The sequence below is a fragment of the Phyllosticta citriasiana genome (genome assembly GCF_038021145.1).
Source record: "Phyllosticta citriasiana strain CBS 120426 chromosome Unknown IWZ02scaffold_3, whole genome shotgun sequence".
Taxonomy (NCBI): Eukaryota; Fungi; Ascomycota; class Dothideomycetes; order Botryosphaeriales; family Phyllostictaceae; genus Phyllosticta; species Phyllosticta citriasiana.
Genome location: NW_027117280.1, coordinates 67,565 through 93,519, shown reverse-complemented (window position 1 = coordinate 93,519; position 25,955 = coordinate 67,565). Strand labels below are relative to the sequence as shown.

At 54.2% G+C, this 25,955-nt stretch overlaps 9 protein-coding genes across 9 annotated transcripts; 4 read left to right on the top strand and 5 right to left on the bottom strand.

Annotated features, from left to right (window-relative positions):
- Positions 1-4,403: 4,403 nt before the first annotated feature.
- Positions 4,404-5,030, bottom strand: IWZ02DRAFT_487923 (uncharacterized protein; the record flags this gene model as incomplete). Its single annotated transcript, XM_066769412.1, has 1 exon — positions 4,404-5,030. One exon carries the CDS (start codon positions 5,028-5,030, stop codon positions 4,404-4,406), a length of 627 nt encoding a protein of 208 aa, XP_066624915.1.
- A 3,593-nt stretch (positions 5,031-8,623) lies between these two features.
- Positions 8,624-10,580, top strand: IWZ02DRAFT_168820 (uncharacterized protein). Its single transcript, XM_066762170.1, has 2 exons — positions 8,624-9,982; positions 10,030-10,580. Exons 1-2 carry the CDS (start codon positions 8,706-8,708, stop codon positions 10,400-10,402), a joined length of 1,650 nt encoding a protein of 549 aa, XP_066624914.1. The 5' UTR covers positions 8,624-8,705; the 3' UTR covers positions 10,403-10,580.
- A 1,029-nt stretch (positions 10,581-11,609) lies between these two features.
- Positions 11,610-12,502, top strand: IWZ02DRAFT_487921 (uncharacterized protein; the record flags this gene model as incomplete). The annotated part of the gene is made up of 3 exons (XM_066769411.1): positions 11,610-11,759; positions 11,828-12,207; positions 12,433-12,502. The coding sequence occupies 3 exons, from the start codon at positions 11,610-11,612 to the stop codon at positions 12,500-12,502; spliced, it is 600 nt and encodes a 199-aa protein (XP_066624913.1).
- Positions 12,503-13,057: 555 nt separating this feature from the next.
- On the bottom strand, positions 13,058-13,288 carry IWZ02DRAFT_366375 (ankyrin repeat-containing domain protein; the record flags this gene model as incomplete). Its single annotated transcript, XM_066764361.1, has 1 exon — positions 13,058-13,288. A coding segment is annotated over one exon (231 nt), but the record flags the coding sequence as incomplete, so codon positions are not given.
- Positions 13,289-14,469: 1,181 nt separating this feature from the next.
- Positions 14,470-16,930, bottom strand: IWZ02DRAFT_168723 (major facilitator superfamily domain-containing protein). The gene is made up of 6 exons (XM_066762168.1): positions 16,903-16,930; positions 16,299-16,847; positions 15,740-16,249; positions 15,380-15,683; positions 15,146-15,331; positions 14,470-15,079 (listed from the first exon to the last, which is right to left on the bottom strand). Exons 2-6 carry the CDS (start codon positions 16,721-16,723, stop codon positions 14,648-14,650), a joined length of 1,857 nt encoding a protein of 618 aa, XP_066624911.1. The 5' UTR covers positions 16,724-16,847; positions 16,903-16,930; the 3' UTR covers positions 14,470-14,647.
- On the bottom strand, positions 16,859-18,321 carry IWZ02DRAFT_168726 (uncharacterized protein). Its single transcript, XM_066762169.1, has one exon. It carries the CDS (start codon positions 18,220-18,222, stop codon positions 17,083-17,085), a length of 1,140 nt encoding a protein of 379 aa, XP_066624910.1. The 5' UTR covers positions 18,223-18,321; the 3' UTR covers positions 16,859-17,082.
- A 13-nt stretch (positions 18,322-18,334) lies between these two features.
- Positions 18,335-19,713, bottom strand: IWZ02DRAFT_443540 (FMI1 protein). Its single transcript, XM_066767035.1, has 2 exons — positions 19,289-19,713; positions 18,335-19,089 (listed from the first exon to the last, which is right to left on the bottom strand). The coding sequence occupies exons 1-2, from the start codon at positions 19,625-19,627 to the stop codon at positions 18,421-18,423; spliced, it is 1,008 nt and encodes a 335-aa protein (XP_066624909.1). The 5' UTR covers positions 19,628-19,713; the 3' UTR covers positions 18,335-18,420.
- Positions 19,714-21,295, top strand: IWZ02DRAFT_443536 (uncharacterized protein). Its single transcript, XM_066767034.1, has 4 exons — positions 19,714-20,174; positions 20,239-20,489; positions 20,542-20,612; positions 20,661-21,295. Exons 1-4 carry the CDS (start codon positions 19,834-19,836, stop codon positions 21,198-21,200), a joined length of 1,203 nt encoding a protein of 400 aa, XP_066624908.1. The 5' UTR covers positions 19,714-19,833; the 3' UTR covers positions 21,201-21,295.
- Positions 21,296-22,452: 1,157 nt separating this feature from the next.
- Positions 22,453-24,845, top strand: IWZ02DRAFT_168709 (uncharacterized protein). The gene is made up of 2 exons (XM_066762167.1): positions 22,453-23,839; positions 23,933-24,845. The coding sequence occupies exons 1-2, from the start codon at positions 22,906-22,908 to the stop codon at positions 24,796-24,798; spliced, it is 1,800 nt and encodes a 599-aa protein (XP_066624907.1). The 5' UTR covers positions 22,453-22,905; the 3' UTR covers positions 24,799-24,845.
- The last annotated feature ends 1,110 nt before the right edge of the window (positions 24,846-25,955 follow it).

Genomic DNA, 25,955 nt, shown 5'->3' with positions numbered 1-25,955 from the left:
AACAACCGAACGACCAAATAAATCGGGAAATAAGCGACCGCTCGACGGCGCCGGTAGTGTCACATAGATTGGACGGTGCATTGTATTTGAATTCGAATTCGAATGCTGATTTTCAATGTCAAGGGATTTCGGGGCGCAAGTGTGAGACTGAAGTGGTCATCTAGCGACAACCTAGCCTATCAGTTCGGTGCGGTCCTAGACGAGAGGTGGGATCCCTCCACGTCCGTTACCATCATCAATGGAGTATCCACGAGCAAACACTGATAAAAGCAAGTGCCTGAAGACTGGTCGTACACATAAGGAACATTTAAAAGCAGGCATCGAGCGCAGTGATCAAAGCAATTACTACCGGCCCAATGGGACTCGACGTCGGGTCGGTTACCTCAGTTTCTCGCAGAAGCTGATCGTACCAGTCGAAATACTGTACGCCAAGCTCCGTCCTTGAGACATCTACGGCAGAAGATGGTCCACCACGAACCGAAGTCGAGTTCATGGTCAGAGCTAATGGGAATGGAAGCTCTGGCGGTTCGTGGACAAATGCAAAACCTTTAAGCTTGGCGGCGCGATTAGCCGCTCGCTCTCGCGAGCTCTGGAAGTCCGGTCCAGGAGGGTTGGTCCAGTCGTCGTCAAGCCAACCGCCTCCGGCCTTGAATCCCTCGTAAAGGGGTCCGAATGTGAGTGTCGTCTTGATGTGGGCGAGAGGGGTTTTCAGTAACACCATCAGTGTTGGCATCTTGAAACTATCTCCGGGGGATACTCTCTCATAGCTATGATCTCCAATTCCATCGTGATCTCCATCTCCAACGTCATCTCGGTCTCCAAGAGGGTCTCCATGCTGTTTGATCTAGGCGAAGGTGCGAGTCTTGGCTGATAGCGGAACATGTCGGCCAATCATGGTCTGATTCGAGGGGCCCAGAATCTTAACGAATTCTTGATCCTCTTCCTCGTTCTGGTTCAGCTGGTCCACCTCCTGGTGAAGTGATGCGTGCTCTGCGGCAAGTTAGCCGAGAGGATGTGTATGTTTGGGTCGGTGACAGGAGCCGTTTGGTCGCGACGAGCGAGTCTTTAGGCTGTTGGTTTGAGACGGGGGTAATTTGGCACGAACGGTCCAGCAATCGGGAAAGACAGATGTTTATCAACTCGTGGGCTTCTTGGACGTTGGCGAAAGCGGAGTCTTCTGGCACTTCGGGTCCTCAGTTGCTGGCTAGATGCTGGAGGAGCCCGGCGCAGACGAATCCTATGACCGTCGGCGTGGATGAGTGCTTCTGGCACTGTCGAGTTTTGGGTCGCAGGGCGACAAATTCCTTCAGCGGTGACAAGCGGGTCTTTGGGCTTTTGGTCGGAGGAAGAGGTCTTTTGACGCAGTGTCCAGCGGCTGGGACGAGAGGATACTTCTGAAGCTGATGCACTTCTTGGATGCTTGCGTCGACCGAGTCTTCTGGCGCTGCGGGCCCTTGGCTGTTGGCTGGCGACGGGAGGCGCCCGGCGCAGACGAGTCCTCTGGCCGTCGGCATTTATGAATGATTTTGGCGCTTTTGAGCACTTGGTCGGGCGGACGACGAAACCTTTCGGCGGTGACAAGCGAGTCTATGGGCTTTCGATTGGAGAAGGGATTATTTGGCGCCGACGAGACATTTTGGCTCTTGGTCTTGATAGAGCCCTCCGGCGCGGCAATGAGCAAGTCTGTTGGGTATTGACGTGAGACGAGGGCTGTTGGGCGCTGGCAAGGTCTCTCGCGTTCGGTTTGAGAAAACGCTTTCGGCGCACCGCTAGCCTCTGATCATGGACTCAAAACAGGAGGCTTTCGGCGCTGCCGAGTTCTTTGTTTTGGACCAGGGGCGGGAGACGCTCGAGGATGGTGATTCCTTGAATTATGAGCTTGGACGAAGCCTCGTGGGGTCACTGTCACTGCCCAGGGCTAGGTAGTCCTTGTTGGTGATGGCGAGGATGGACTCCAGGACGCAGCTCTTCAGCTGGGCTGGCGATGACAAGAGAAGACGACGGACGCCGGCGCTGGGGACGGCTTGAAGACAGGCGCCAGAGACGATGAGGATTGAGGCGAGAAGTGAGAAGAGTGAGGTGGTTTGTTCTGGCTGTTTCCTGATTGGTTGTGTGTGCCGGCTGGAGTCACCACCAAAAGGGAAGGAAGTCTCGTGGTGCCTACTTCCCATCCTCCTCCAACTCCCCAACTCTCCACCTCTCCACCTCTCCATCTCTCCACCTCTTCACCACCTCCACCATCGTCGCTTTCGCAACATCGTCTGCTCTCAACAGCAATCCACCGTCTGTCTCTTCCTGGTCCTCATCAGCGTCAGAATCACCTTCCCCCAAGCCGTCGACAGCCAGAGCTCGTCTGCAGGGCGCAATCTTGAGTGCCGCCTCTTCCAGACGTCCAGAGCCTCGATCGTCCTACACGTCAAGGCGCAAGCTGCTTAGCAACTCTACGACACCGTTAGGTACAGATCTACTTGCCCAAACAGGCTCCTGCTGCCGCCCAGTACTGACTGACCTTCAGAAATTCTGCACCCACCGGCTACTCCACCGGCCTAACCAGAGAGTAATCAGCGCCGGAAGTCTTGGTCCAAGCCAAAGAAGCGACTCTCCATCAGACCGTGAGCATGGCAAACGAGAATCGTTCCACCTTCGACACATCGGCAGAGCAAGAACGTCGCGCCTTGACAGGCTTGGTCGGCCCTGATGGTTCCGATGCGCCCGATGAGACACCAGAACAGATAATGGAAGCCATGGCACAGCATCGGAGGCAGTGGTTGACGCTTGAGGACCCCAGCGTGCTCTCAGACTCCGAACTGGTCATTCATCACAACTTGGCCGTCATCCGCTCTCAAATGGACGAGATCTTCATCTTGTTGAAACAGCTGGTGAAGTACACGCGAGAAATCCAGGATGCGGACGCAGACGGCGACAGCGACGACTTGGACGAGGAGTACGACGCGGACGAGGACGAGGAAAACGCGGGCGACGACCAGAACGACATCAAGCCTGCTCAAGAGGCCGGTCACTAAGGCCGTGACTTTTGTCGTGGCTCTCTGACCAATGGCAAAGCTTGATCTTAGGCCAACTTGCGTCTTGGTCGAGTCAGCGTTGTTGGTGCGGCAAATGAGGACAGACCGGGTGCCGCTGGCGGTCAACGACTAACATTTTCAGCACGCAAGATCGCTGGCGCCGTCAATTTCTTGCTAAGGTACTTTGTCTTTCGTAGTCGGCCGATAAGGTCCTTCAAAACTGGCCGAGTCAAGAGCTATTAGTCGAACGGAGGGAACAATTCAAAGCTGGCGGCTTGCTATAGTGCACAATCAAAGACATTGAACTACTTCCTGACCATTAGTTCACCCAAAATGTGCGGCGTAGGCGTACTCGACAGACTTGATCCTTGCGCAGAGAGGCTTATTAGGTCGGTCAGCCCAACGGTCGTGCCATCGGCCAGATGACTACTATGGTCCGGCCGCAGCACATGACTGGTTTCGTTGCCCGTTGAGCAACGGCTTGTCGGCGTAGATAGGCGTGAACTGAAGATTCCATTGACGCGCCGACTGTTCCTCTGACTACGGATTCTTTGCGGCGTGTTGGCTGAGTTGGGAGGCTTGGAAATTTCGGTCGGAGGCAGGAGGATACGTTCGGTGCTGTCCTTTGGCAGTCGGCGCAGACGGTTGTCGATCGTCGTGGGTGGGCAATCTGGCCACTCTGACATGCGATCAACAGAAAGGTCGAGGGCAGTGATCTGTCCGCTAACTTACAGCAGTGTACAGTATGTCCACAGTGAGGGGGATCCGATGACTTCCAGATAGTCTCTCTGAATTGGAAACTTCTCGAAGAACCAGAAGCAGACCTGTCTGATGAACCAACGCCAATGCAGTCGTCGAAGAGAAAGAGATCTTCGACCAAAGCTACAGCCCCAAGTTCTTAACCCATTGTCAAAGACCAAGTGCAGCACAGCCGCCCGAAAAGAAACCCAAGACCCAATCCTCTATGAAAACCTCCCCAGCCGAAGCGATCTCTATCTTGTTCCGCTGTCTGTCGTGATCAAAAGTGAATCCAATTCGTCCGTCGTATTTCGTCGGTCGTCAGTCATAATCATTAAAGGGGTTTTTCGATTTGTCGTGGTCCTTGTTGAGCAGAACCAACAGCACATCGAAGCGCTCAAAAGCAGTCGTACGCGCAGGTATTGTGTCGGCCCCAAGACTTGTGTCAAAACCAATCGCAAAGGTCCGCTGTAAAAGTTGTGTCAACGCCAGTCGTACGAGCAGAGGTCAGTCCAAAGCAGACGCAGGTGTCTTTCGAAAAACTTTTGACGCAATGCAGGCACTGCAGTGGTGAGCGGTGTTCATAATTCAGGGCCAGGCGCCGTGTAACGTCTCGTCCTCGCAAATGCGCGGCGAAGGGCCTCATTGTGACCCCTCTGAGCAGTAGTCGCACTTTCGACGCTTCAACGTCCGCTCTGATCGCATGATCTTGCCTTGGTCCACTTTGACAATTGGCTCCGGCGTGCGCTTTTTTGGCCGGGGCCGCATCTCCAGCTCGCTGACGCCCACGGCGAGCCACTTCGGCCACCGATAGCGCGGAAGCTCATGGCGGAGCCAAGCAGCAAAGACGACGTCGTTTCGTGGATGATACTTCGGCTTCAATGCATCGACGAAGATCAGGACTGTTTCTGGATCAAAGGTGCGGAGCCAACAGCGATTGAATTCGACGGACTCATTATCATCGTCCTTCTCCACCTGCTTGTCATCGAGCTTTACTCTTCTGGCGTCGTCGTTGGTTGGACTCTGCTTTGCGGAGACTGAGCGCTCAAGCTCCTCCCGCAGGAGCGCGCTGTTTTGGAAGCTGCCGTGAAGCACGTTGGCGTACCACAAGTCGACGAGTTGCTGAGTTTTGCAGTGGTTGAACATGTACCAGACAAGACCGCATTGCTCGCTTGTCAATTGGTCCTTGACTTCGACCGCTAGCTCTGGCTTGACTCCTTCGCGCAGACGCAAATCCTGATTGGAATACGCTCCTTCGTCATTAAACATGGCGGTAGTCTCGACGGTGATGATCGTGGCAGTTTTGACGCTGAAACGCTGAAGTTTCCTCGGAGCTGTGCAATGGCGCAGGTGTTCGGCGCTGGTGGGTCGTTGGCGCAAGGCGGATGTAAAGCGTATGTCTTGGACAGACAGTCAAGGTAGCTGTGTTTGAGATGAGGCGCCGTACCAAAGGGAAAGAGCTCGACTTTAGCGATGCTGTTGCTTGAGCGGCGAGCGGCCAAGTAATCAAATGGCTCCTCTCGGCCCGTTGTGAAGTGACTTGATAGAGCGAACTGTCGGATGCTGGCTGTTGTTGCGTAGTATAGTCTTAGCGGAGCTTGAGGATTGAGGCAGAGAGCGGTGGTTGATCGTGTACTGAGAGAGCGGGTGTCGAGGGTGAACCGCAGGCGCAGGGGACTGGTGCCAAATCACAAGGACGCGCTCCAAGGCGTGGAAGAACGAAGGAAATACAGAATAATGAACATCTTGCGATCTCGCTGTTCAATTGTTGCGTGGGTCGGCTATGAGCTCAGCCAGGCCGACTCTCCGACTACTAGTTGGCTTTGCGATGGTAGAAAAGTACAGGTAACTACACCGAGGCCTCTCGGCCTTGAAAGGCAAAGGGATCATCGCCAGCTTTTACAGTCTGCTGATTGTTGTAACCATTTCGAAGAAAGACGTGAAAGATGATAGGGATCGTTCGTGTTCTTGAGCTGGAAGTCAATCACGAGCATTCAAGCTCCCGTCAGCGAGCGGCCAAGAAGCATTCGAGCCGCTGTCCGCAGACCTTTGGCCAAGGTTGTGTGTGCCATGAATTTTTCCACGAAGCCTGCTATCTGCTGGTCCTCGACCAGGTTGGCGCCGGTAAGTCGGTAATGATTGGTCAGCAAGTATACTGCTCATTTCTGTATTGAGTTTTCACTGGCCTGTCCGAGAGTTCCAGGATGTCTTCGTCACACCGGCCATAGAGAATGGCAGACTACTTTCTCGGCTACCTACCAAGTATTATACCTTCTTCGTCTGAGCAGGGGCCTCTTTGGCCGAAAGCCGCTCGATTTGACACTCAGGTGCTCGCAGGAATCGGCGGGCCGACGGACGTCTGAAAACGATTTGCTTTGCCTCGGCGGAAGCGCTCTGGCAGATGGATGCCTGGTGGTTGTTTGCAAGTTGACAGTCCACAGAAGTACATCAGCGCGTCTTGCCAATGACTGATGTGGTTGGCCAGACGAGTATGAAAAGATCTGGTAAATGCCGAACCTCAGACCGACATTTTCAGCGAGGGACGGTCGTTGGGCCGGGACGGACCTCTGCAGTAGGTCAACGCCCTGGGCCGGGCGCGCATCGGTGCTGATCCATCGCGATTGACATCGGCCACGTCGTCGTCGACTCCAGTCCATTTCGGCATCTTCGTCGCTCGAATAACCCTCGTGACTATTTCAGCATCGTATGATGCGCTACTTTCGGCGGCGTTCTTGGCGGATTTAGCAGCGGCCCTGGAAGGCCCGTCCCTGAGGTCAGTCTTCCTTGAACAAGCTAGCGTGGAATATTAACCATCTCCCTTGTCTTGTCTGCTCAATGCGGGGGCCCGACATCATACATCGTGGCATGAACGACGGCTTGACAGCTCCCTCTGTCCACCCCGGAGAGCTCAAAGAATGATCCTTGTGTTCAAAGCTCTCGAGAGCTTGAAGACTTCCTGTCGACCCGTTCCGTGTTGTGTATGCCACGAATTTTCGCCAGAGCTTTGGCTTGTAGAAGTGGATTTGGAGCAGGCTGTGAGCAGAAGGCGCGACGGGGTAGTGGATTCTCGTATCTAAGAATGGAAGGGTCTAGGGGATGCACGGAGAGCGGAGGAGTGGTGTTGTTTCTATCAAGGGATGGTTCTTTTGAAAGCCGGTTGTGTTGTTCCCTTTTTCGGCAAACTGGGTGCGACGATGCGGTATAGGTCGCCGCAATTGAGGGAGCGGAGGTCATCAAAAAACGATAGGCGTAGGGAAGTGTCTGCCTAAAGAGCAAGTCTATTGATCAGTCCATGATGATCCTGTCCTCTTGTTTGGTGATGGGAAGCTTCCTTCATGAAACAAGGCTCGGCGCGTACAATTGCGGCTTGGATTCCTCTGTTTTTCGGGTGCTCGACAGTACGCCAGAGAGTGAATTTTCTGAATCGTTGTCGTGTGTTGCAGTGTGTCATGATGTCGAGTGTGTTGTTTGGTGTTGGCGTGTGGTCCAGCGGACGGGAAAGAGAGACGCGACTCGGCCTGACGTCAGTCGCGAGTCATGCCTGACCTCCCCCCTGCCGACCTCAACACCATCGCCTTTCACGCCCAAATACCCCGCAACACCAACCACATCACCGCCAGCACACATTTTTCGTAGAAACAACTTGCGCTCGTTCCCCTTCCAGATCGAGTGGATATTTATCGGCTCCGGAATCTCCTCGTGGCTCCGAATGTCGGACTGCCTTTGATGGGACCGGGAATTCGACGATCAACACCTTCATCCAACCCTTCCACGCCCATCGCGTGTTTTTCTCAAGAACAACTACGCCCTAGATTTGCACATGACCGCCATCGCTCGATCTTCACTCGCTAGTTGTTGTCTAATCGCATGAACGTCTCTGATCCCATTCGACAAGAAACGAGGCCTAGCAGGAGCAGTCGACCATATTGGACGACAGATACAGGTATTTTGACAATGTCAACTCCTTTTCAGCATTCCACTGTATCAGGTCTCGCATCCCATCAATGTGGTTCTACCACCTCAGAGATGACACCAAAATACCACACCGTCGGTTGACCAAGTACAAATCTCGGAAAATCAACGGCTCATTGTCCAGTCAGCTCTTCTCCAGCCGTCCAACCCCGGATTTGCGGGCAGCAGATCGGATTTTCGGGACCAAGCACCCGCGTGAGAATCGCCGGAAGCACTCTCCTACGACTCACTGCCTTCTCGGCTCCCTAATGGCGATCAGGGAGGTCAGAGAAAATCCACGCGGGGTTTGGTATGTATCCAGAAGGTGAATCTGGAACGGATTACGCCAAGGGTCTGTTCTGATGTGAATCACGACATGTTCGATCTGGGCCCGCCCGAAAGCACATCCTAAGCGCATCAGCTGCCGTTTTGGACGACTAGGGACAATCTGAGACGACGGCCTGTTGATATTGCCGTTGTTTGCGCCTACCTGACGACCGACTACTTGGATGTGTTCAAAGGGATACAGGGCCGTTTTTCCTCGGTCGATTCGTTAGCGGTACCCTACCCTACAAGCGGCAAATCAACGTCTGTCAGATTGTGGGCTCATGTTTTGCATGCAGACATTTTTATGCCAAATTCCATGGCAGCACCGCTATTTTGCGGTCGACGCGACTCTCAAGCAGTGCATTTGCCATGGAACCTTGGTCGAGGTCAGCAACGGCAGTGTTAAAGCAGTGTAAGCCCGCTGAAACAGATACACTACTCGCGAGCTAATCACTAGACGTGACCAGAAACGGCTTCGCAAATCCAGGGAGCAGTAGTTGAGTCAGTCCTGACGGCGACGTCAACGGTCGTGGCCGCCGGCATGTGCTGCCTTGCAACGGATTTTAAAAGCATCCCTCGCTCTGCACTCATTCCAGTCGACGCGCAAAAGCCAAGTCCGCCTTGCGCGGTTGTGCCCCTTCCATTGCCTCAATCTCAAATTCCGTCATGGCGCTTCCAACTGATCAGCCGATGACGCAGCAACAGACATTTCAACAAACAGGGACCTTCGTTCAACCAAACTTCATGTACCCGACCTGTGCATCCCCGGCATTTGGTCCGCAGCTTCAGCCCCAATTCGACCAATCACAGCTCCAGCAGCAACTGTTCCAGCTCCAGCAACAAGTTCATCAACAGGTTCAGCAACATATTCAATTCTCACAACTGCAGCAGCTGCAATCTCAAATACAGCAAGTTCAGCAACAGCTTCAGCAGCAGCATGTCACACAACAGGTCCAGCAGACTGTCGCTCAGCAACAGCAGCAGCAGCAGCTTCAACAACAACAGCAGCCATTTATTCAGCAGCCGCATTTTCAACAGCAGCTGTTTCAACAACAGGCTCAGCAGCCGCTTGTTCAGCAGCCACATTTCCACCACCAGCAGCAGCAACAGCAGCAACGGCAATTTGCAAAACAGGTTCAGCAACCACTTGTTCAGCAGCAGCAGCAGCAGCAGCAGCGGCGGCATGTTTTACCACAGCTTCCACAGCCGCAATCTCCACGACAGCAGCCTCGTCAGCCACTTGCGTTGCTTCAACAGCTAGAAATGGCCAAAAGGGCCTCACGTGCCGTTCTCCCAGTCTACCCACCGCCGAAGCAACAGAGTCAAATCAAAATCCCGGGACCACCGCCAATACCGCAGGATGCTCCCCACCCCCATGGGCGAACGCCGTCTGTCAAATCCGCTCCCCTTACACGCAGCCCTCATACCATCTGCTTGCCCTCCACCTCACAATCGCGTGGGCTGCAGGGAAGTCCAATGATCCCCAGCGCGCCCAGCACTCACGAGGAGCAAAGACTAAGCACTGCATCCCGGAGATCTTTCCACTCCTTACGGCATCAACGTGCCCTGTCCCAGACGACCCCGACAAACCGTTATCCCAATCGGAACCACGGAGCAGCCGGAAACGTCGCCTTGGTGGACTCCAAGAACGTCACCATTCGCGCCGGTCCAGTTCACACAGCCTCGGCCTACCGTCATCTAACAGCAAGCACCACTGTCTTGGTGGACCCCGAGGAAGTCGCCACTAGTGCTTTCCCAGTTCCAACGACCCCGGCCATGGTGAACTCCGAGAATGTCGCCAACGGTGATGGCACGTTTTCATCTCGCTACCGTCGCCGGGAGATCATACCTGATTTCTCGGGGAACGCCGCGATCGATACTCGAAAAGCGGCGGGATCTCTGAGAGGTGTACTGAAGAAGCCCACTTTGATAGATTTTAACGGGTGAGCAAATCAATCTTGCTTAAACGAATATGTGCTGACACTGGCAGATCTCCAATGGACAGGGCAATACTGCCCGACACCGCTGCCAAACCCAAGCGCATACAGCGCATGTCGGTTCGATTCAGCGACTCCTTGACAGACCTGCACTCCAGGTTCTCGGGGAGTGGTCGCGGATCTCTAGAATCTGAGAATCAAAGGCTGCCGTCCTCTTTGATCAAGATTCCGCATACAAAGCGAGCTCGGTCAATCCGCAAGATCGTGAACTTCCTGAATCCCGCAGTCGAGGACGCTTCAGATAGCTCGTCCGGCGGCGGTAGCATCGACGCTACCACGGGGAGCAACTCGAGCGAGAGCACCCCGCCTTCGTCGATCATGTCTTGCGAGGTTGAACAGAAGATACCCGAGTCCTCGCATGTTTGAGCTGCGTTTGGTTTTTGAGTTCTTCCCTTTCCTCATTTTGGTGCAGGAGTTCGGCGTTCGGCGTTCGGCGTCTGTGATAGACTTTTTTACGAAATTGGGACAGAGGACCAGCATTCCTTCTTTTCCATCCATTTGTTCAGCCATGGTCCTTATTCGCACATGGTTTCAAACACAAAGAAAACAAAAGATGGAAGGAAAGAGGGAAAAGGAGAGGGAAAAAGAGGGACAAGACCAGCCAGTTGTTCGTCTTTTGTATTTCGACACTTTGTGTCGAATAGAGCATCGACCTCCAGAGCTTTGACTGTCAGTTTTGTTGACAGTCAGGCCACACCGACGGCACAGAAGCCTTTGTGGGTCATTCCACTTGTCGGTCCTCACATCTGTTGGGGTTGTGGTTAGCTAGTTCGTAGTTTCGAGCAAATGGGTCATTCTTCGAACACCCACTGCACTCCCTGTCGACTGGAGCATTGAGCGGATACTTGCGTGTGAAGAGCATTTGGAGCACCAGTGCACCACCACAGCCGCCGTGACTCTGGAACAACCTAGAATCGAGCACAAACACAGGAAACAAGCCAAAATGTCCTTGAACGATGCGATCCAGCACCGAAGCTCCGGGAGCTCCGGCATCCTCTCTCTTCTCCTACTAGCCCTCTGGTCGCTCACTGACTGCGATGCGGCGACCCACTAGTCGAGCTCGTCGCAACGGCGCGTCTGACACTTCGTTTGAGGCATTCCGTTTTTCTTGTCGTCTTCAACGCGAGTTCCAGTGTTTTGTGAGCAGGCTTCCGACTGCGAAATGGCACTGCTACGCGAAAAGCCAAGCATCTTCAAACTTTCGTGGTCGTGCGTTGAAGCAAGATGCCTTCAAGACGAAAGGGGCGAGCAACGGTGAAAGGCTTTCGTTTGCACACGATGCCTCGTGGACAATGAGCGCATTCCCGGTGGCCAAGGCGTTGTGTCCGAGTCTAGCTGCGCACTTCTGATGTATGTAGGACGAAGGAAGAACAGTCGAAAATCAAGCAAGCAAGCAAGCAAAGACTGCGGTGGAAAGTGCGCGTGTAGGTGCGCTCGTCAACCCCTTCCCCTCTTGGGAAGCCATCGATCAAGTCTTCGCGATGCCATCGCCGCTCCATCTTCTCCAGCGTTGACTGCAGACTCTTGAATTATTATCGCGCTATTCATTGCTCCAGTACAGCACAGCTTCAATATGTCCAGCTCTTCCATTACGGCTCAAACCTCCATTCTCTCCACGTCTACATTCACATCAACCGGAACTCCAAACGCCATGTCGGCACCAAACATGCCCGAATCATACGCCACACTCTTCAGTGCCTACAATCTGGGCGACGGAGTAAAAGTACGCCCTTGCCCCCCGTATAGCGCAGCAGCATACATGGCGAGAGCGCTGACTCTTCTACCACACAGCCCCGCGTCCCCAGCCCTCTATCGTCTACCTGTATCTACGTCGATATCCCCGGGACGTCTGCACCACAGACCGGCCCAACAAGCAGCCACGACAGCTCGTCCACTCTCAAGCTGCCCAACATGGCAACCGCGTTCATTGAGTGGGAGCGGCAGCGCCGGCTGCGCCAGTCGCACGGGCTCCTCCGACGGCTCTTGAGTGCCTCCATATTCGGCAACGTCGCGCTCGGGTGCTGCGACTGCAAGCTGTGGCTGGACATGCCAAACCTCTTCCACTTCCTCGCGGCATGGTTCTTCCTGCGCGGGCTGCACTACTACATTTGGCAGCGCGTCGGCGGGCGAAATCTGCGGCGGCCGACGCGGTCGCGGGATTTGCTGAATCTGTGGGTGTTGGTCGTGGCGACGGCGGTCTGTTTGCACTTGTCGATTTATTGGCCCAGCGTCAATGGCGATCTTTGTGCTTGGTTGGTGGCCAAGGGCTGGCCTTGTATGAATGCGCGTCCGGGAAGCGTTTGTTGGGAGACGTGTCGGCAGGGTGCTTGTCGTAGGTGAGCGGTTGTGTCGTGGTTTTTGGCATTCACGAAAGACACTCTTTGATCAGAAGGCAGACGGGATGAGACTGTCCTTGAAAAGATTTTTGGCAGTGTCGGCTCCGAGTTCAATGCTGCGGCCATGTAGGCGATGGGATGTGACAATGGCGCGAGACTAACACATGATGAATGCATGACACGAAGTGGCAGAATAACGGGGCGAAAGAATAACAGTTTTCACTGCAAGAATGCGGAGACACGCCGAAATTCGGGTTGCGGCACACATGAGCAAAACCGGCACCGCACCGTACAGCTGCAGCCCTCGTCAGATAGAAGTCCAAAAACCAATTACCCTTTTAGGCAACTCAGGTGAGTGCGGCAACTTCAAACGTCAGAACTGTTCGGCGGACCGCATCTGGCGCTATCAGAGAGAAGTCCGGCGTTGTTCGGCCAGGCTTTCGGCGATATCAGCTGGAAATGTAGGCGCTATCCTTGGTCAAGTGTCGCCGAACAAACTGAATTGCAAGAGGCAGCTTTCCTGGAAGAACCAGCGCTTGATACTTTCAGGTCCAATCCGCTTCGGAGGTGGTGTGGGAAGAGTGACACAGTTGACAATCATCTTGCGCTCTGTGCTGGCCTCCTTGGTCCACCCTTTGTAGTCTGGATGACGGTGTCGCTCATCTTCATTTCTCTCTGAAGGCTGTGCCAAATCGATTGCCGTGAAACCGTCAATGTCCTCGAAGCCGTTGTACGCGCCATGATCCATAAGAAGCTGCGCAATGCGGTAGTGGCCCCAAAGAGCAGCCCACATGAGTGGAGTCCTTCTTCTCTGATCGAATCCGTTGGCAGGCGCCCCAGAATCCAGGAGAAGCTTTACGATGTTGTAGTTTCCCAAGGTAACAGCTAATCCAAGCGCTGTGTTGCCATCGCGATCAAAACCGCGCAGGAAAGCTTCAGCCTGGCCAGATTCGCGAAGGGAACGGAGGTGATTCTCCAAGAAGACCCGATTTCCGCGAACAATTCCCTGCCTCACTTCTTCGGAAGGCCCAGGCAATTGCGGGCTTGTCTCATCAAGATTAAGCCCTCCCATCATTTGCGTCACAGAAGTTTCCAGCTCGGGAAGAGGCGGATTCGCACCGAGGGCGACAAAACGCAAGTTTTCCTTGTCGATTTCGTATTCTGACTCAGGTAGACTGTAGTTGATTTGGAACCGTAGATTTGCGTACCCATGGGGATACCGAGTACAAATTCGGGCTGCTTTGGAAGGTGTGGGCCTCTCATGTATTTCTGAGCAGACCGGGCATCTCAGGTGGATTATATCCTTATTCCACCATAGCACTTTCGCGCTTTTTGACATCTTGCATGCGTGAATTTGGGCCGTTAGATATGTTTGTGCGAGTGGATTGAAAGACTGAGCGGCTTAAACAAACGACGGCAATCGATGGTGGGAAGGGCCTTTTATTGACCGGAATAAGGAACCAAGAAGTCAAATTCTAGGAGCGGGTGCTTGACAGGGATAGTCATGAATTGATCCACGTCAACTTCTCACCAGGAACCGTCTGTAGGAAGCGAGGCGTGGATGATGCGGCAGTCGACCGAATCAGCGAGCTGGCAAATAATAAAGACACGATCTCAGAACACGCGTCGAGCCTGCCGGAAAAGCGGTGAGAGAAGCAATAGATTCGGACCAAGCAGCGGCCGGCGGGTCGCATCGAGGATCACCAGGCATCAAGCTCGTAACTCATGGGATAAGGAATCAATCAGCGGCCCAGAATGTCTCCGTACGCCATAAGCAACGGCTTTTGCGCGCAGACAACTGTTGTAATTTCTTCCGACAGAAAGAGAAAACAAGGGTAGGATGCAGAACGTGACCGACAGATTGAGCGCATAGACACGGTGATGTCGAAGCTTCAAGCTGACACTCCATGCCCGCCTCTTGTCGTCAACCTCATGTGAACACCAGTCTGTCGCGCAGAGCCACGGCGGCAAGAACGCAGGCAGCGTTGAAAGCGTTGCATTTGCCTCCAAGTGACATGCTGCGCGGACAGCGGCACAGCGAGCCGTCCGTCCAACAGGGAAAACCGATCCAGTGACTAACTCAGAGAAGTAAAAACGGAGGAACAAATTTGACAGGAGCGAGCAGGCGAAGTCTTATCATTCTAGTCGTCTATCAATGTCTACTGTATTTCTTAGCAAAAATCATGAACAAAGAGGACAGGAAAAGCATTAAACCATCAGCCATCTCGACTAGACAGCTGCAGAAGCTGCATTATATTTTTCTCCCCAAGCTCCTCTACATTGTCTGCAACCCCTCGTCCACAAACACAGGCGTCTGCGCCACAACACTGTCCTCCTTCTCCTTCCCCTCAGAACCAGCGCTCGGAATCGAGCTCGAACTGTTACTGTGTGTCCGCTCGCTGCTGTCTGCATCATGCTCCGAAACAGCAGGCCTCCTCACCTCGGCATTTCCCTGCGTGCCAATGCGCATGATGAAGACGAGGGGGATGCCGCACGCGGCAACTGCGGCGCAGTACCACATGGTGGCGGCGTACGGCTCAAAAGGGTCGTGAGCGTGGTAGCCCGACGACGCAGGGTGGGTCCGCACCGAGTCATAGAGGGCGGTGCTGACGCCCAGCCCGATGGTCAGGCAGAGCTTGGTCACGGTTTGGAAGATGCCGCCGGCCAGCGATTGTTGCGAGGGCGGGAGGGAGGACATCACGTACATCTGTGATGGTGTCAGTCAGTCAGAAAGGGCGGCTGCGGGATGTAGGCAGGAAAAGTGGGGGCGTACGTTGGCGACACAGAATTCAAAGTCAGCGCCGACGACGCCGAGGAGCATTCCTGGGAAGATGAAGGCCCAGTAGGAGCTGTAAGAGTGCTGGAGACCGAGAAGCAGGAAGGACAAGGTGTAGCAGGATGCGCCGATGCCCATGAGCAGCTTGTTCGAGACCTTGTGCATGATGAGTCCAGCGATGATCTGATCGGCGTTAGAAACACAGAAGAAGTACGATGGATGCCGACCTACATTCGTAGTGATACCACCGATGGCCATAGGCAGCAAGTGCACCGCGACCTTGAGCGGTCCGTAGCCTTTGACTTGCTGCATGAAGAGCGACAACCAAAACGACATGGTGGGGAAGGCGAGGAACCCAAACATGAGCATGGAAATGATGATGCTGAAGTCACGATTCTTCCAAATGTACATCGGCATGATGGGATGCGTATAATACGTTTCCCAAAAGACAAACGTAATCATGAGGACCACGCCGAGAATCAGGAGGACGAGCACGTAGGGCGTCTTCCAGCCCTGCGGCGAATCAGACCCGAGACTGCGGATAGACAGATCAGAATGCTACGTTTTGCAACGGGCATAAGGATTACCAACCTGAGCGCAGCTGAGATCATGCCGATACCAGCAATGGTCAGTCCACTGCCCACAATGTCGAGCCTCTTGCCAGAGTCCCTGCTGAGCGGCAGTTTGGCGCTTTGGTCCGGCGGCAATACGAAGATTGCAGTGCAAGTGACGACGGCGAAAATGATGGCGAGCAACCAAAAGCTGGCACGCCAACTGAATAATTGCACAGCAATGCCAGAGAAAATGGAACCAGTGACCATTCCCAAGGGATTGCCGGCGCTGAAGCAGGCAAAGGCGCGATTCTTGCGCTTTGAGGGCTTGTTGTATGTGGTGGCAAGCATGCCCTGCGCAGTCGGCACAGCAGCTGCAGAAGCCAGACCCATGAAGCCGTTGAGAATGTCGAGCTGGATGGGGCTTTGCGAGAAGCCAGCCGCAAGAGAGAAAATGGCGTACATGGCCATGCTTCCAATGAGCATAAATCTGCGTCCCAATAAGTCGGCCAAGCGGCCGAAAAGGAGCAGAAATGAGCCAGATGCGAGACTGACGGTCATTAGTCACATCGAAAGCTTTAGGTTGGAATTTCACGCACGAGGATGCTCCATTGATCCAGGTGACCTCGGCCGTGGTCATGTCCAAATCTTTCTTCACAATGTCTGTCAAAACAACGACTGTTCCGGCAGCCAAAACACTCATGCCATTGCCCAAAGTCGCAATGAAGACAAAGAGGATTTCTTGGATGGTAGAATTGAAGATGGCAGGCCTTGAATTGTCGTCACTAGGCGCGGCATCGGTCTGGGACGACTCAAGGCCAACAACAAGCGACTTTTCGGCACTCTCGACGCCTCGTTGTTTTTCAATATCGCTGCCCCGTTGCATTTTTGAAGTAAAGATGAAGCCCCAGAGAACAAAAAGGCTGGGTGCAGGCCACCCTTGCTGGTTTTTTCTCCGTGTATTTAAACAAAAGTAAAGTCCGAACGGATAGATAGCGGTTGCAGCCAGGCACGCCAGGTTCATGATGGCTTGCGTCGACGGCGCAAAATCCGCCGGCCACGAAGGAGAATAGTCATTGCTGACTGACGTGCGTAACCACTAACGAGGCAGCCTCGAGTCTCGAGGCGCTTTGTAATGTCGCAGGGCTCTGTCTTTATCCGTGAGCCCTCTTCTCTTTTGTGGCGTTGATTCGTTATACGTACCGACCGGTGCAACTTGTTCAAATTGAATGCATATACGACGCTTACCTATCAAGCTGGACGACTTCGGTAAACCGGATGGGGCCATTCATGGACAAGCTGAATGAAGCTCGCAGTAGACGGACGTAGGAGATTCGGGTAGAGTGTGTGATCGTCGACGCAGCGCGGGCCCCGCTGATTGTATCACAACTTCCACACCTTCCAGCCTTTGAGATCCATTTTCGATAATGCACCTCTGAGCGGACCTTGGACCTCGCCTTGCTCGGCCCAAATCTTGCGTCCGGACCAGGAGTCGAGAAATCCGTCGGGGCCAGAGATGATGATGAGCTGCGTGCCAGCCTTTCCATTCGTCTCGGCCAGGCGCTTGGAGACGTGCGCTGGCCTGATGAAGCTCCCCTCTTCATCGACGTAGTACTCGACCCGCAGGCGGCCATCTGCCCCCCCATGCTTTTTGAGCGCCTCGAGTTCCTGCACTATTGCGCCCTTTTTCTCCTCGTCTTCTTTCGGAAGCAAAGATTCCTCCCTCTTCGGCTTGTATCCCAGCCCAATCCAGCTCTTCCACCCCCCAACGCCACTGTCTGCCTGTCCGCTCGCGCCACTGTCGCTTTTTCCGCCCACGCACTCCTCCCTCAATCTGTTTGCCCACAGGATGCGCATTCTGGCGTTGTTTGATTCCCGCGTCATCAGTGCATGAACGACCTGCATGGCTGGCGCGATGCCCGTCCCGCCCGCGATAAACAGGACTTCTGTCGTATCATGTGGGATCTCGAATTCGACGTGGGGGCCGCGTAGCTCGACGGTAGCAGAGACGGGAAGGCGGTGCAGGTAATTGGACACTTCGCCAGAGGGCTCGCGGCGGATGAGCAGGCGGATGGTGCGGGAAGAGTGCGCGTCATCGTCTGTGTTGGCGAGAGCAGGCGTGGCCAGAGGAGGAGTCAAAGACAGTTCAGAGTGTGAGGAAGACGTTGTGACAGCCGATTCTGGCACGGCTGACAACGATGGTGGCAGCGGTGTGTACGCCCGGGCTATCTGCAGCTGTGGCTGCTTGACCTCGACGCTCCAAACGCCACGCTTCCAGATATGTTTCAAGTCTTGGTGACCGGTGGAATCTTGCGCTTGGAGGGTGAAGATGCTGCTGGTACTGGAAACGGGCTCGCGCGCGGCAATGGTGTAGGCGGAAAAGTCTTGCGGGTGGAGGCCAGCGGACTCGGTTTTGCGCTTGGAGGCGTACTGGCGCCACGCAAAGCCGCCTACGGCTCCGCCGCTGACGACGAGCAGAGCACCTGCATAGGGTCGGATCGAGCTGCGCAGAACGCGCGGCATGGGACAGCGAGCGTTGTGATGTTGCAACGAGAGAGCGGGTCGTTATTGTTGAAAGAGAGTGGTAAACGGGTTTAGCGGAGTTTGAACGTGGCCGCGTCATGAATTTTGCCAAGGTCCGGGTCTGTCCAACATAGATTTATTCCTTCCGATTCTATAGGTCTATATAGCCTGTCTAACAGAGCAGGGTCGTAGGTATTCTCATAGTTGGATGATTGAACGCGCGTCATTGTCTTCAATCCCGCCTCTGAACATGTCCTTGATGACCTTGCCCTGAACAATGGTTGCATCGACAATGCCCTCGACATGCTCCGGACCCACTCGTCCGTACCAGATGCCTTTGCCAGCCAGAGGGTGTCTGGTCTTGCGCAGGGTCCGGGGAATGTAGACGATGACGTTTCCAGCGTACTTATGTCCACCAATGTGACTTATCAGCCCGACGCTTGCCGACATGCCCTCATGATGCTCTTGCAAGTCGGGTTGTGGTCGAAGGGGAATGCCATTTGCCTGGAGCTTTTCCTCAAATTCGTCCCGCAGCAGCGGCCCGTATATTCCGCAACGCGCGTCTCTTCCGCCATGTCCGCAGATGAGGACCATGATCTCGTCCACTTCTCTCACGCCCTCAAATTGCTGCTGCAACGACTCATCTCTTACCATTATTTCCTGCTGGTCTTCGTCAAGAATCTCAAAGTTGAGAGGGTGGAGCTCTTTTGGCTTGACGAATCCGCGCAAAAAGTTCTTGACGCCGTCGCCGGCGAGGGGTATCGATGGGAGATAGCGGAAGCTGGGGAAAAGGTACGCAGAGGCTGTGTCGGGAGAAGACGAGGCGGCAGGGAACGAAACATTCGTGATGCTGGCATTGTGAAAAGGCTGCACACACAATATTAGCATAGATTCTGACAAGGAGCATGCGCGAAAGCTCAAACGCTCACAACCGAGGAGGAGCATATACAGGTACAGGCTCGAGCGCCGCGGCTGGCTGCTTGCCACCGCGACGCCCATCTCTCCCTCTCCTCCACGCGCGCAATGCTCATCTGTTTGTGAGTACTACTCGGGCAGAGTGACGAACGTCGCAGAGCTCCCCTTTTCTTCCAAGCAGCTCTTTTAGCTTGCGCTGAAAGTGTGCGTCCTCTTCGTCCTCAATCTTGCTCTTCCAGTCATCCTTGCCCGTGGCAATCATGATTTGTTCCCCGTAGCTGGCCATGGTGCCATTGAGGTTTTGAGTTCGGTCTATATCGAGGCCCTCGGGCATCGGAGGGACTGGACGGCACGCGCATGTTGGTGACGGACACGACTCGACGACAGGGAATGGCGGAGGCTTTTGCGGGATGGGTATTCGTCGCGACGCGGCGAGGTGCGGGAAAGACGTAGTGAAAAGCGACCGTCTGGCGCCCCGTAGAAGTAGCATGGTTTGGAAGAATGGTGGAGGTAAAGGCTGGCGGCGGCGGCGCGACTTTTGTAGATTGCCAAAGGCCGAAGGCCGTCGGAGCGAAACGTCATGCCGCTCGGCCGCGCTCTTCTCCACACTCGGTCTCCCGAAGCCCAACCATCACCTCCGCATTTCCATTGCGACCTCCCAGCCATGCCCGCAACAACGCTCATTGAACCGCCAGAATGACCGATGTGGGCTCCACGCCGCCGCCAGAAGACCCTCTTTGCGCCCCAGCTCCAACGACGCCCTCGCGACCGGCTCGTCCACGATCTCCGCGATTCCCTCCGCACAATGCTCCTCGCGTGTGGTTCTTGACGAATGGCACTTCGCCAATTAGTATAGCACTGGCAACAAAGGTCCTGGAACACGGTGACTATGTTGTTGCTGGCGTTTTGCCTGCAGAGTTTGAGCGTGAGAGTGGAAGGAGTGAAGAGTTTCGGGACTTTTTGGATATTTTGAGCAGGGCCGAGGGCGAGCGGGAGCGCTGGAAGGAGAGGCTGAGGATCGTGGGCTTAGATGCTAGGTAAGGTGCGCGTAGCCTATTTGAATTTGTGGCTGTCTGCATTTGGCTGACGAACGACTCACAGGGTCATTGGCCAATGTCAAGCTGCCGTTGCCGAAGCCGTCGAAGCCTTTGGGAGGGTCGACGTGCTCCTCGGGTGTTCAAGCGAAACCGTTATGGGGACTGTCGAAGAATTGTCTCAGAATACTCGCACAATGAACCTCATTCGCAATCAGTTTGAGACCAATTTCTTTTCCAATGTCAACATCATCAAGGCCGTCCTTCCCGCTATGCGTAAGAAGAAGAATGGACACATTATCATGCTCACAGGCACAAGTATGCGCCTCCAGCGGTACAAGAAAGGACAATCCAGCTAACTTTTGCCGAGCTGGTCATCTGGGAACACCAGGATTGGGGGTATACTGCGCCTCCCAATGGGCGATTGAAGGATACTGTGATGTAAGCCTTTCCACGCATTACGCTGCTTCTTAGCTGACTGGCTCGCAGAGCCTTGCTTTTGAAATTGCTCCCTTCAACATCAAAATGTCCATTGTCCAACCCAACATTGAAGTCAATGTCCTCACCAATCGCATCACGTCAGCCCCTCCGATGCCCGATTACGCGCCCGACGTCAATCCAGCTCCGCTAGCTCGCGACATGTTTAGCGGTCTGCTCGACAAGATTGATACTCGATCCGCGAGTATAGCGCAGACGCCGTCTCCGTCAGGCGACATTAATGACTTGTCTTTTGGGAACACTCCGCAAAGCGTGGGCGACATGCTTTCGTCCCCAAACATTGCGTCACTGTATCCGATGCTCGACCCTGGTGTGCGGGCAGGACTCATTGCAGAGACGGTCCACGCTTTGACGGCGATTGGCGGCCATGATAATCCACCCGCGAGACATATCGTTGGATTTGAAGGTGTTGCAAGCGTAAAGGAGAAGCTCAAGACCGTGAGTGAAGAGTTGGAAGACTTTACAGAGGTCAGCAGCGCAGTGGATATTGCCAAAGGAGAGGACTGGCAGGCGATGGAGGTGCAAACCTAGGGGAATTCTTGAGGTTTGAGTAAGTGAGTCAATTTTTTGTGCTCTGCCCTGCCCGCTGACGAAAGGACAAAGAAACGGCTCTTTGCAACCACAAGCTACGCACAAATGAAGTTGGCTGGATGCATTGAGTCCGCGGTCAAGTTCGCACAACAAACAAATAGTGAGGCTGCCACGAGACAGCCGCGATTGTTTCTGGGAGAGATTGCAAGAAAAGTAGCAACGCTTGCATACGACAGAAACGAAATGGTACTACTCGTTGAAGCTATTGCGGATTGAGAATGACGCGATCTTTTTGAGGAACTATCGTCGAGATGCTTTAGGCGTTGGTGGCTACAGCCGAGAGCGCTGCAGGGTTTATACCTTCGCAGCCCCATTGGCGTACCATGAACCGAAACGATGATGTCTTTGTTTGAACAAGGGTCTTGATGTTTTGCTACTTGTCTGGAATTGGCTCCACCGTCAAGGCTCAGCATCTCGAAGTCCGCCTTGGACACCCGAAAAACATCACCACGACACTCGTTCAACAGGAAAGAAAAGCTCAGTAGATTCCATGTCTGCTACTCTCGGCATTCTTGTACCATCGATGACCTCGAAAGTACTGAAATCAAGGTACCAATAGCCTCAAGCAACTCTCTCCAGCCGACCTAGCAACCACGTGCGCAAGGCGTCTGGTGCACTGACGACACCCAAGTCTCCCATGGAGACCGCGGTAATGTGACACTCAATCTCTTGGCTCTTTTGTTTCATGACCCAAACTACAACAGCTGCCAGGGACAAGAAAAACCAGCCCAGCAACCTCTCCTGTCCAAAAGGTGTGGAATGGCTTATTGAGTGTCCGTTTCCCTGGAAGCCAAAGCGACTAACGGCCACTTGCAAGTTTAGCACAGTTTACAAGGGGAACAATTGGAGCTGCAAATGTACCAAAAGTGTTGTCCCGCCCGACCATCCTGCGCACTGTTGAGGTGGGTTTCAATTACTCACTTTAGCAAATGCAATAGCGCAGTTGCTACAAGCTCTCATTCGGGGTGCAGTAAAAAATCATGGGAGCCCTGCCTCACTTCCGTCGCTATCAACTCAACGACGCGAGATTCAGCGCTGTGAAACAACCGGCAACGGCTACCTCTACCAAAGCAGGTTTTGACATTTCTGTACGCTCAAATGCATTGTAGCACCTTATTCAGAACCTCATGAATGGGAGCCAAAACGTGGGAACCAAGGTACGTGGTATTTCGCCATAATTCCAATTTTCAAGGTGTTATTGACATGCTACTGATGAGTAAAAGGGCTGGTGATGCTGACGTAAATGGTCGCTGGGATTCACACAGGGCTACAGCACTGGCCTTCACCGTCGGACTTGCAAGATTGCTAACTTGTTTTGTTTACTCTCAAGTATTCAAGGATTGGACAATGCTCTTGACCTCGAAACGACTATGTATCTTCCCACACGACCAACTGATCGACAGACAGGGAAAGTATACCGCAACCCACGAAACTAATAAATCTGCTGGACTGTTTACCGCTCGGTACTCGGACAAAACACGATCGACGGCTCTATCCTCATTCTATAAAGATCTGCCTGCTTCAGTGGCTCCGTTCTCCATCGGTACAACAAACAAACCTCCGCGAGGTCGAACAACATTCGTTACTGATCTCTCCTTCTTCTCATCACATCCTCTCTACACTAAGCAACCTCCATCGGCCCGTCATGGCCAATAAGGTTGTCCGGCTGTTGGTCTTTTACCTCGCTCTAGCGAACGCTGGCCCCATTCCAGACCGGCATCACCACCCTCATGGCCACAACATTGTCGAAGTTGCTCCTCATGGCCATGGCCATGGCCGAGGCCACAGACCACTTGTTCCTCGTGACGAAAATGCACCTGCAGATCCTCCTCCAGCCGATCCTCCCGCACCAGCAGATTCCCCGGCACCAGTCGACCCTGTTGTCCCCGCCGTCCCGAATCCTTCACCCGCTGCTCCAAACGCCACCAATGATGTCAACAAGCAAAATGTCGATGGTGGTATTGACGACGGCGGTGATGATTATGTCGACGATGTCGAAGATGACGGAGCTGACCTCGAGGCAAGCAATGCCAACGCCAACGGCACCGACCTGGGAGCCAACACCAATGGCACAAACGATATCAGCGCCGCCTGGTTCAAAAAGGGCAGGTTTGGCAAGTTTGGCAAGAAGAAGGGTTTCGGCAAGAAGATATTTCGCAAAAAGATCTTCGGCAAGAAAAAGGGCTTCGGCATAGGCTACGGCAAGGGCTACGGCGGCTTCAAGGGCGGCTTCAGAGGTGAGGCCGAATACGACATCAAGGGAGGCTATCCGCGAATCGAGTACGGCAAAGGCTACGGCGGCGGCTACCGCGACCGAATCGAGATTCCCAAAGGCGGTTACGGCCCCGGTGGCAATTATGGCGGTGGCGATATCAATCTGGATATCGAACTGGGCGGCGACCGGTACACCAGCCAAGGCGGCGGCTCCAAGTGCGAGTCGTGCGAGGCCAAGGGCGGGTACAACGCAGGCTACAACGCCGGCTACGGGGAGAACCGACGCATCGGTGGCAGCGGTAGAGGAGAGTATCGCGAGAACGAACAAAGAGGAAACCGCGAGGGAGCGGGCGAATCCAACAGAGGTGAGGACTGGCGTCCTGCGATTGAGGACCGCACAGGTGCCCCTGGACAAAAAGTCCGTCGACGTTCCCCCGAGGCTGAAATAAGTCGTCTAGATGTCCGCCAACCCGTCCAGGAACGTCCGGCCCCGGCCCCGCAACCTGTTCAACCCGCCCCTCGACCTGCTCCAGTCCCTGAACAAGGGGGTGCTGGGGGTGCTGGGGCAGGAGCCGGTGTAGGAGCCGGTGTAGGAGCCGGCGTAGGGGCTGGAATTGGAGCGGGAGCCGGTTACGGTGGGTATGGACAGTATGGTGAAGCTGGGGGAGCAAAATCCTGCAACGGGGAATCGTGTCGCCAGATCCAGTACGCACCCTCGGGATCCTGTGGCAGCGCAGGTTGCCGAGGCCCACAGGCTCCATCTGCGCCTTCCGGACCGTCTGGAGGCAATGGAGGCAATGGTGGCAACGGGGGGAGCGCCGGAAAAGGGGGAAATGCTGGAAATGCCGGGAACGCTGGAAACGCTGGAAATGGCGGCAACGCTGGCAACGCCGGCAATGCAGGAAACGCAGGCAGCGGAGGCAATGCTGGAAATGCCGGCAATGCAGGAAATGGAGGGAATGCTGGCAACGGAGGAAGTGCTGGAAATGCTGGCAACGCAGGCAATGGAGGCAACGCCGGCAACGCAGGGAACGCTGGCAGCGGAGGAAATGCCGGCAACGCAGGCAACGGCGGCAATGGAGGAAGCGCTGGAAGCGGAGGCAACGCTGGCAACGGTGGGAACGCAGGAAATGGTGGTAAAGGTGGTGCTGGCGGTGCAGGCAACAATGCACCTGGGGGACCAGGCGGCCCCGGAGGACCATGTCAGAAAGGCCCGAACGGCGAGCCGTGTTCGCCAGGCAAGCCAGGAGAAGATGGTGCGCCAGGTGGTGGCGGCGGAGGTGGAGGCGGCGCTGGATCTACTTGGAAGCCTCCGAAGGAGTGAGAGAGTGACGAGGGCAGCTGTAGAAAAGGAATAAGCTTAATTGTTAGTGTCAGATATTCCCCCTTGTACTTCAGCAGCATAGTAATACCATCTTATTTTGAACTTACTAGTCATACCTTGGATGAGGCTGCATAGGTGCTTGGAAAAAGGTCATAGCCTGTCCGGCCTTCGCTTGCACTGACGTCGATGGATGTCGAACCGCGATTGCAAGCCCCAAACAGTACTCCAAGTACAAACCATCCTTAAATTCTTCTCTCGTCTGCATTAGTCGTTTGGAAATTTTAGTTCGTGCCGTTGCGGTCATGGCCGCCAATTACGCGCTTAACCGCTTGGCTGTGATCCTCGGCCGTGGATTTGCTTCAATAACATGGCACAGAGCAATCATTTGCTTCCTCAGACTAGGTTTCGACTGCTCCTGTGGCTCATGTCCAGCGACTGACGGCTGAGTGCTCCAAGTGCTCTTACGCAAAGGAGCTCGAATAGTCCCTATTTGTAGCCAATGCTCCATTAAACACTTGAGTTATATCTGCTCTCATGGCTTTTCTTGTGTCTTACAATTTGTGTTTATCAGTCTCGATTTCCTACGTTCCTCCTCATCTGGATGTCCCCAATGTTTTCAACTCCGTGGAAAACTCTCGTGCCGGCACCAGTCAGCCTAGATTGTCCGGGCCGCGCGACGATGCACCAAGACTCAATTTGGAAGTTCTCAGTGCTCCCAAAGCCCGAGCGTTTTCCTTCATTTGGGCCAGCGACTGTTTGGGCGACACCAAGACTACCGATACATATGTACGAAACATTAATTCCTCCCATATCGAACCCAGAAGCTCTCACGCTGATCTTGAAGAACTCAGAAGCGGCAAAATTCATCTGCCACCGCCAGAGACAATGGAACCAATTGCATTCGAGGTCAGCTTAAGAAAGCAACGTGTCGACTCACGATTGAGGGTACTTTTACCAGCCAGCAGGCTTTCACTTGCCGTTTCGAGACGAGATTAACACACAGAAACGCGCCAAAAGAGTTGCTGCTGGCCCCTGACCAACCAACTTCTTCTGCTCCACCACCAAATGAGTCGCGAAAGCAACCCGCTCCAATCGCATTTGAAGCAGCCGCTCGATTTTGATTTGGCATCGCCAGACGTACTTTTACTGCCCGGACA

Bases quoted from the DNA above. Each gene is read 5' to 3' on its own strand.
- IWZ02DRAFT_168820 (XM_066762170.1), top strand. From the start codon at position 8,706: ATGGCGCTTCCAACTGATCAGCCGATGACGCAGCAACAGACATTTCAA. The intron at 9,983-10,029 runs GTGAGCAAATCA...TGACACTGGCAG, and splicing joins ACTTTGATAGATTTTAACGG to ATCTCCAATGGACAGGGCAA.
- IWZ02DRAFT_168723 (XM_066762168.1), bottom strand. From the start codon at position 16,723: ATGAACCTGGCGTGCCTGGCTGCAACCGCTATCTATCCGTTCGGACTT. The intron at 15,684-15,739 runs GTTGGTAATCCT...GTCTATCCGCAG, and splicing joins ATGATCTCAGCTGCGCTCAG to TCTCGGGTCTGATTCGCCGC. The intron at 15,080-15,145 runs GTACGCCCCCAC...ACACCATCACAG, and splicing joins TTGAATTCTGTGTCGCCAAC to ATGTACGTGATGTCCTCCCT.
- IWZ02DRAFT_168726 (XM_066762169.1), bottom strand. From the start codon at position 18,222: ATGCCGCGCGTTCTGCGCAGCTCGATCCGACCCTATGCAGGTGCTCTG.
- IWZ02DRAFT_443540 (XM_066767035.1), bottom strand. From the start codon at position 19,627: ATGCTACTTCTACGGGGCGCCAGACGGTCGCTTTTCACTACGTCTTTC. The intron at 19,090-19,288 runs GTTCGTCACTCT...TTGTGTGTGCAG, and splicing joins GAAAAGGGGAGCTCTGCGAC to CCTTTTCACAATGCCAGCAT.
- IWZ02DRAFT_443536 (XM_066767034.1), top strand. From the start codon at position 19,834: ATGACCGATGTGGGCTCCACGCCGCCGCCAGAAGACCCTCTTTGCGCC. The intron at 20,490-20,541 runs GTATGCGCCTCC...ACTTTTGCCGAG, and splicing joins TATCATGCTCACAGGCACAA to CTGGTCATCTGGGAACACCA. The intron at 20,613-20,660 runs GTAAGCCTTTCC...ACTGGCTCGCAG, and splicing joins CGATTGAAGGATACTGTGAT to AGCCTTGCTTTTGAAATTGC.
- IWZ02DRAFT_168709 (XM_066762167.1), top strand. From the start codon at position 22,906: ATGGCCAATAAGGTTGTCCGGCTGTTGGTCTTTTACCTCGCTCTAGCG. The intron at 23,840-23,932 runs GTGAGGACTGGC...TAAGTCGTCTAG, and splicing joins AGCGGGCGAATCCAACAGAG to ATGTCCGCCAACCCGTCCAG.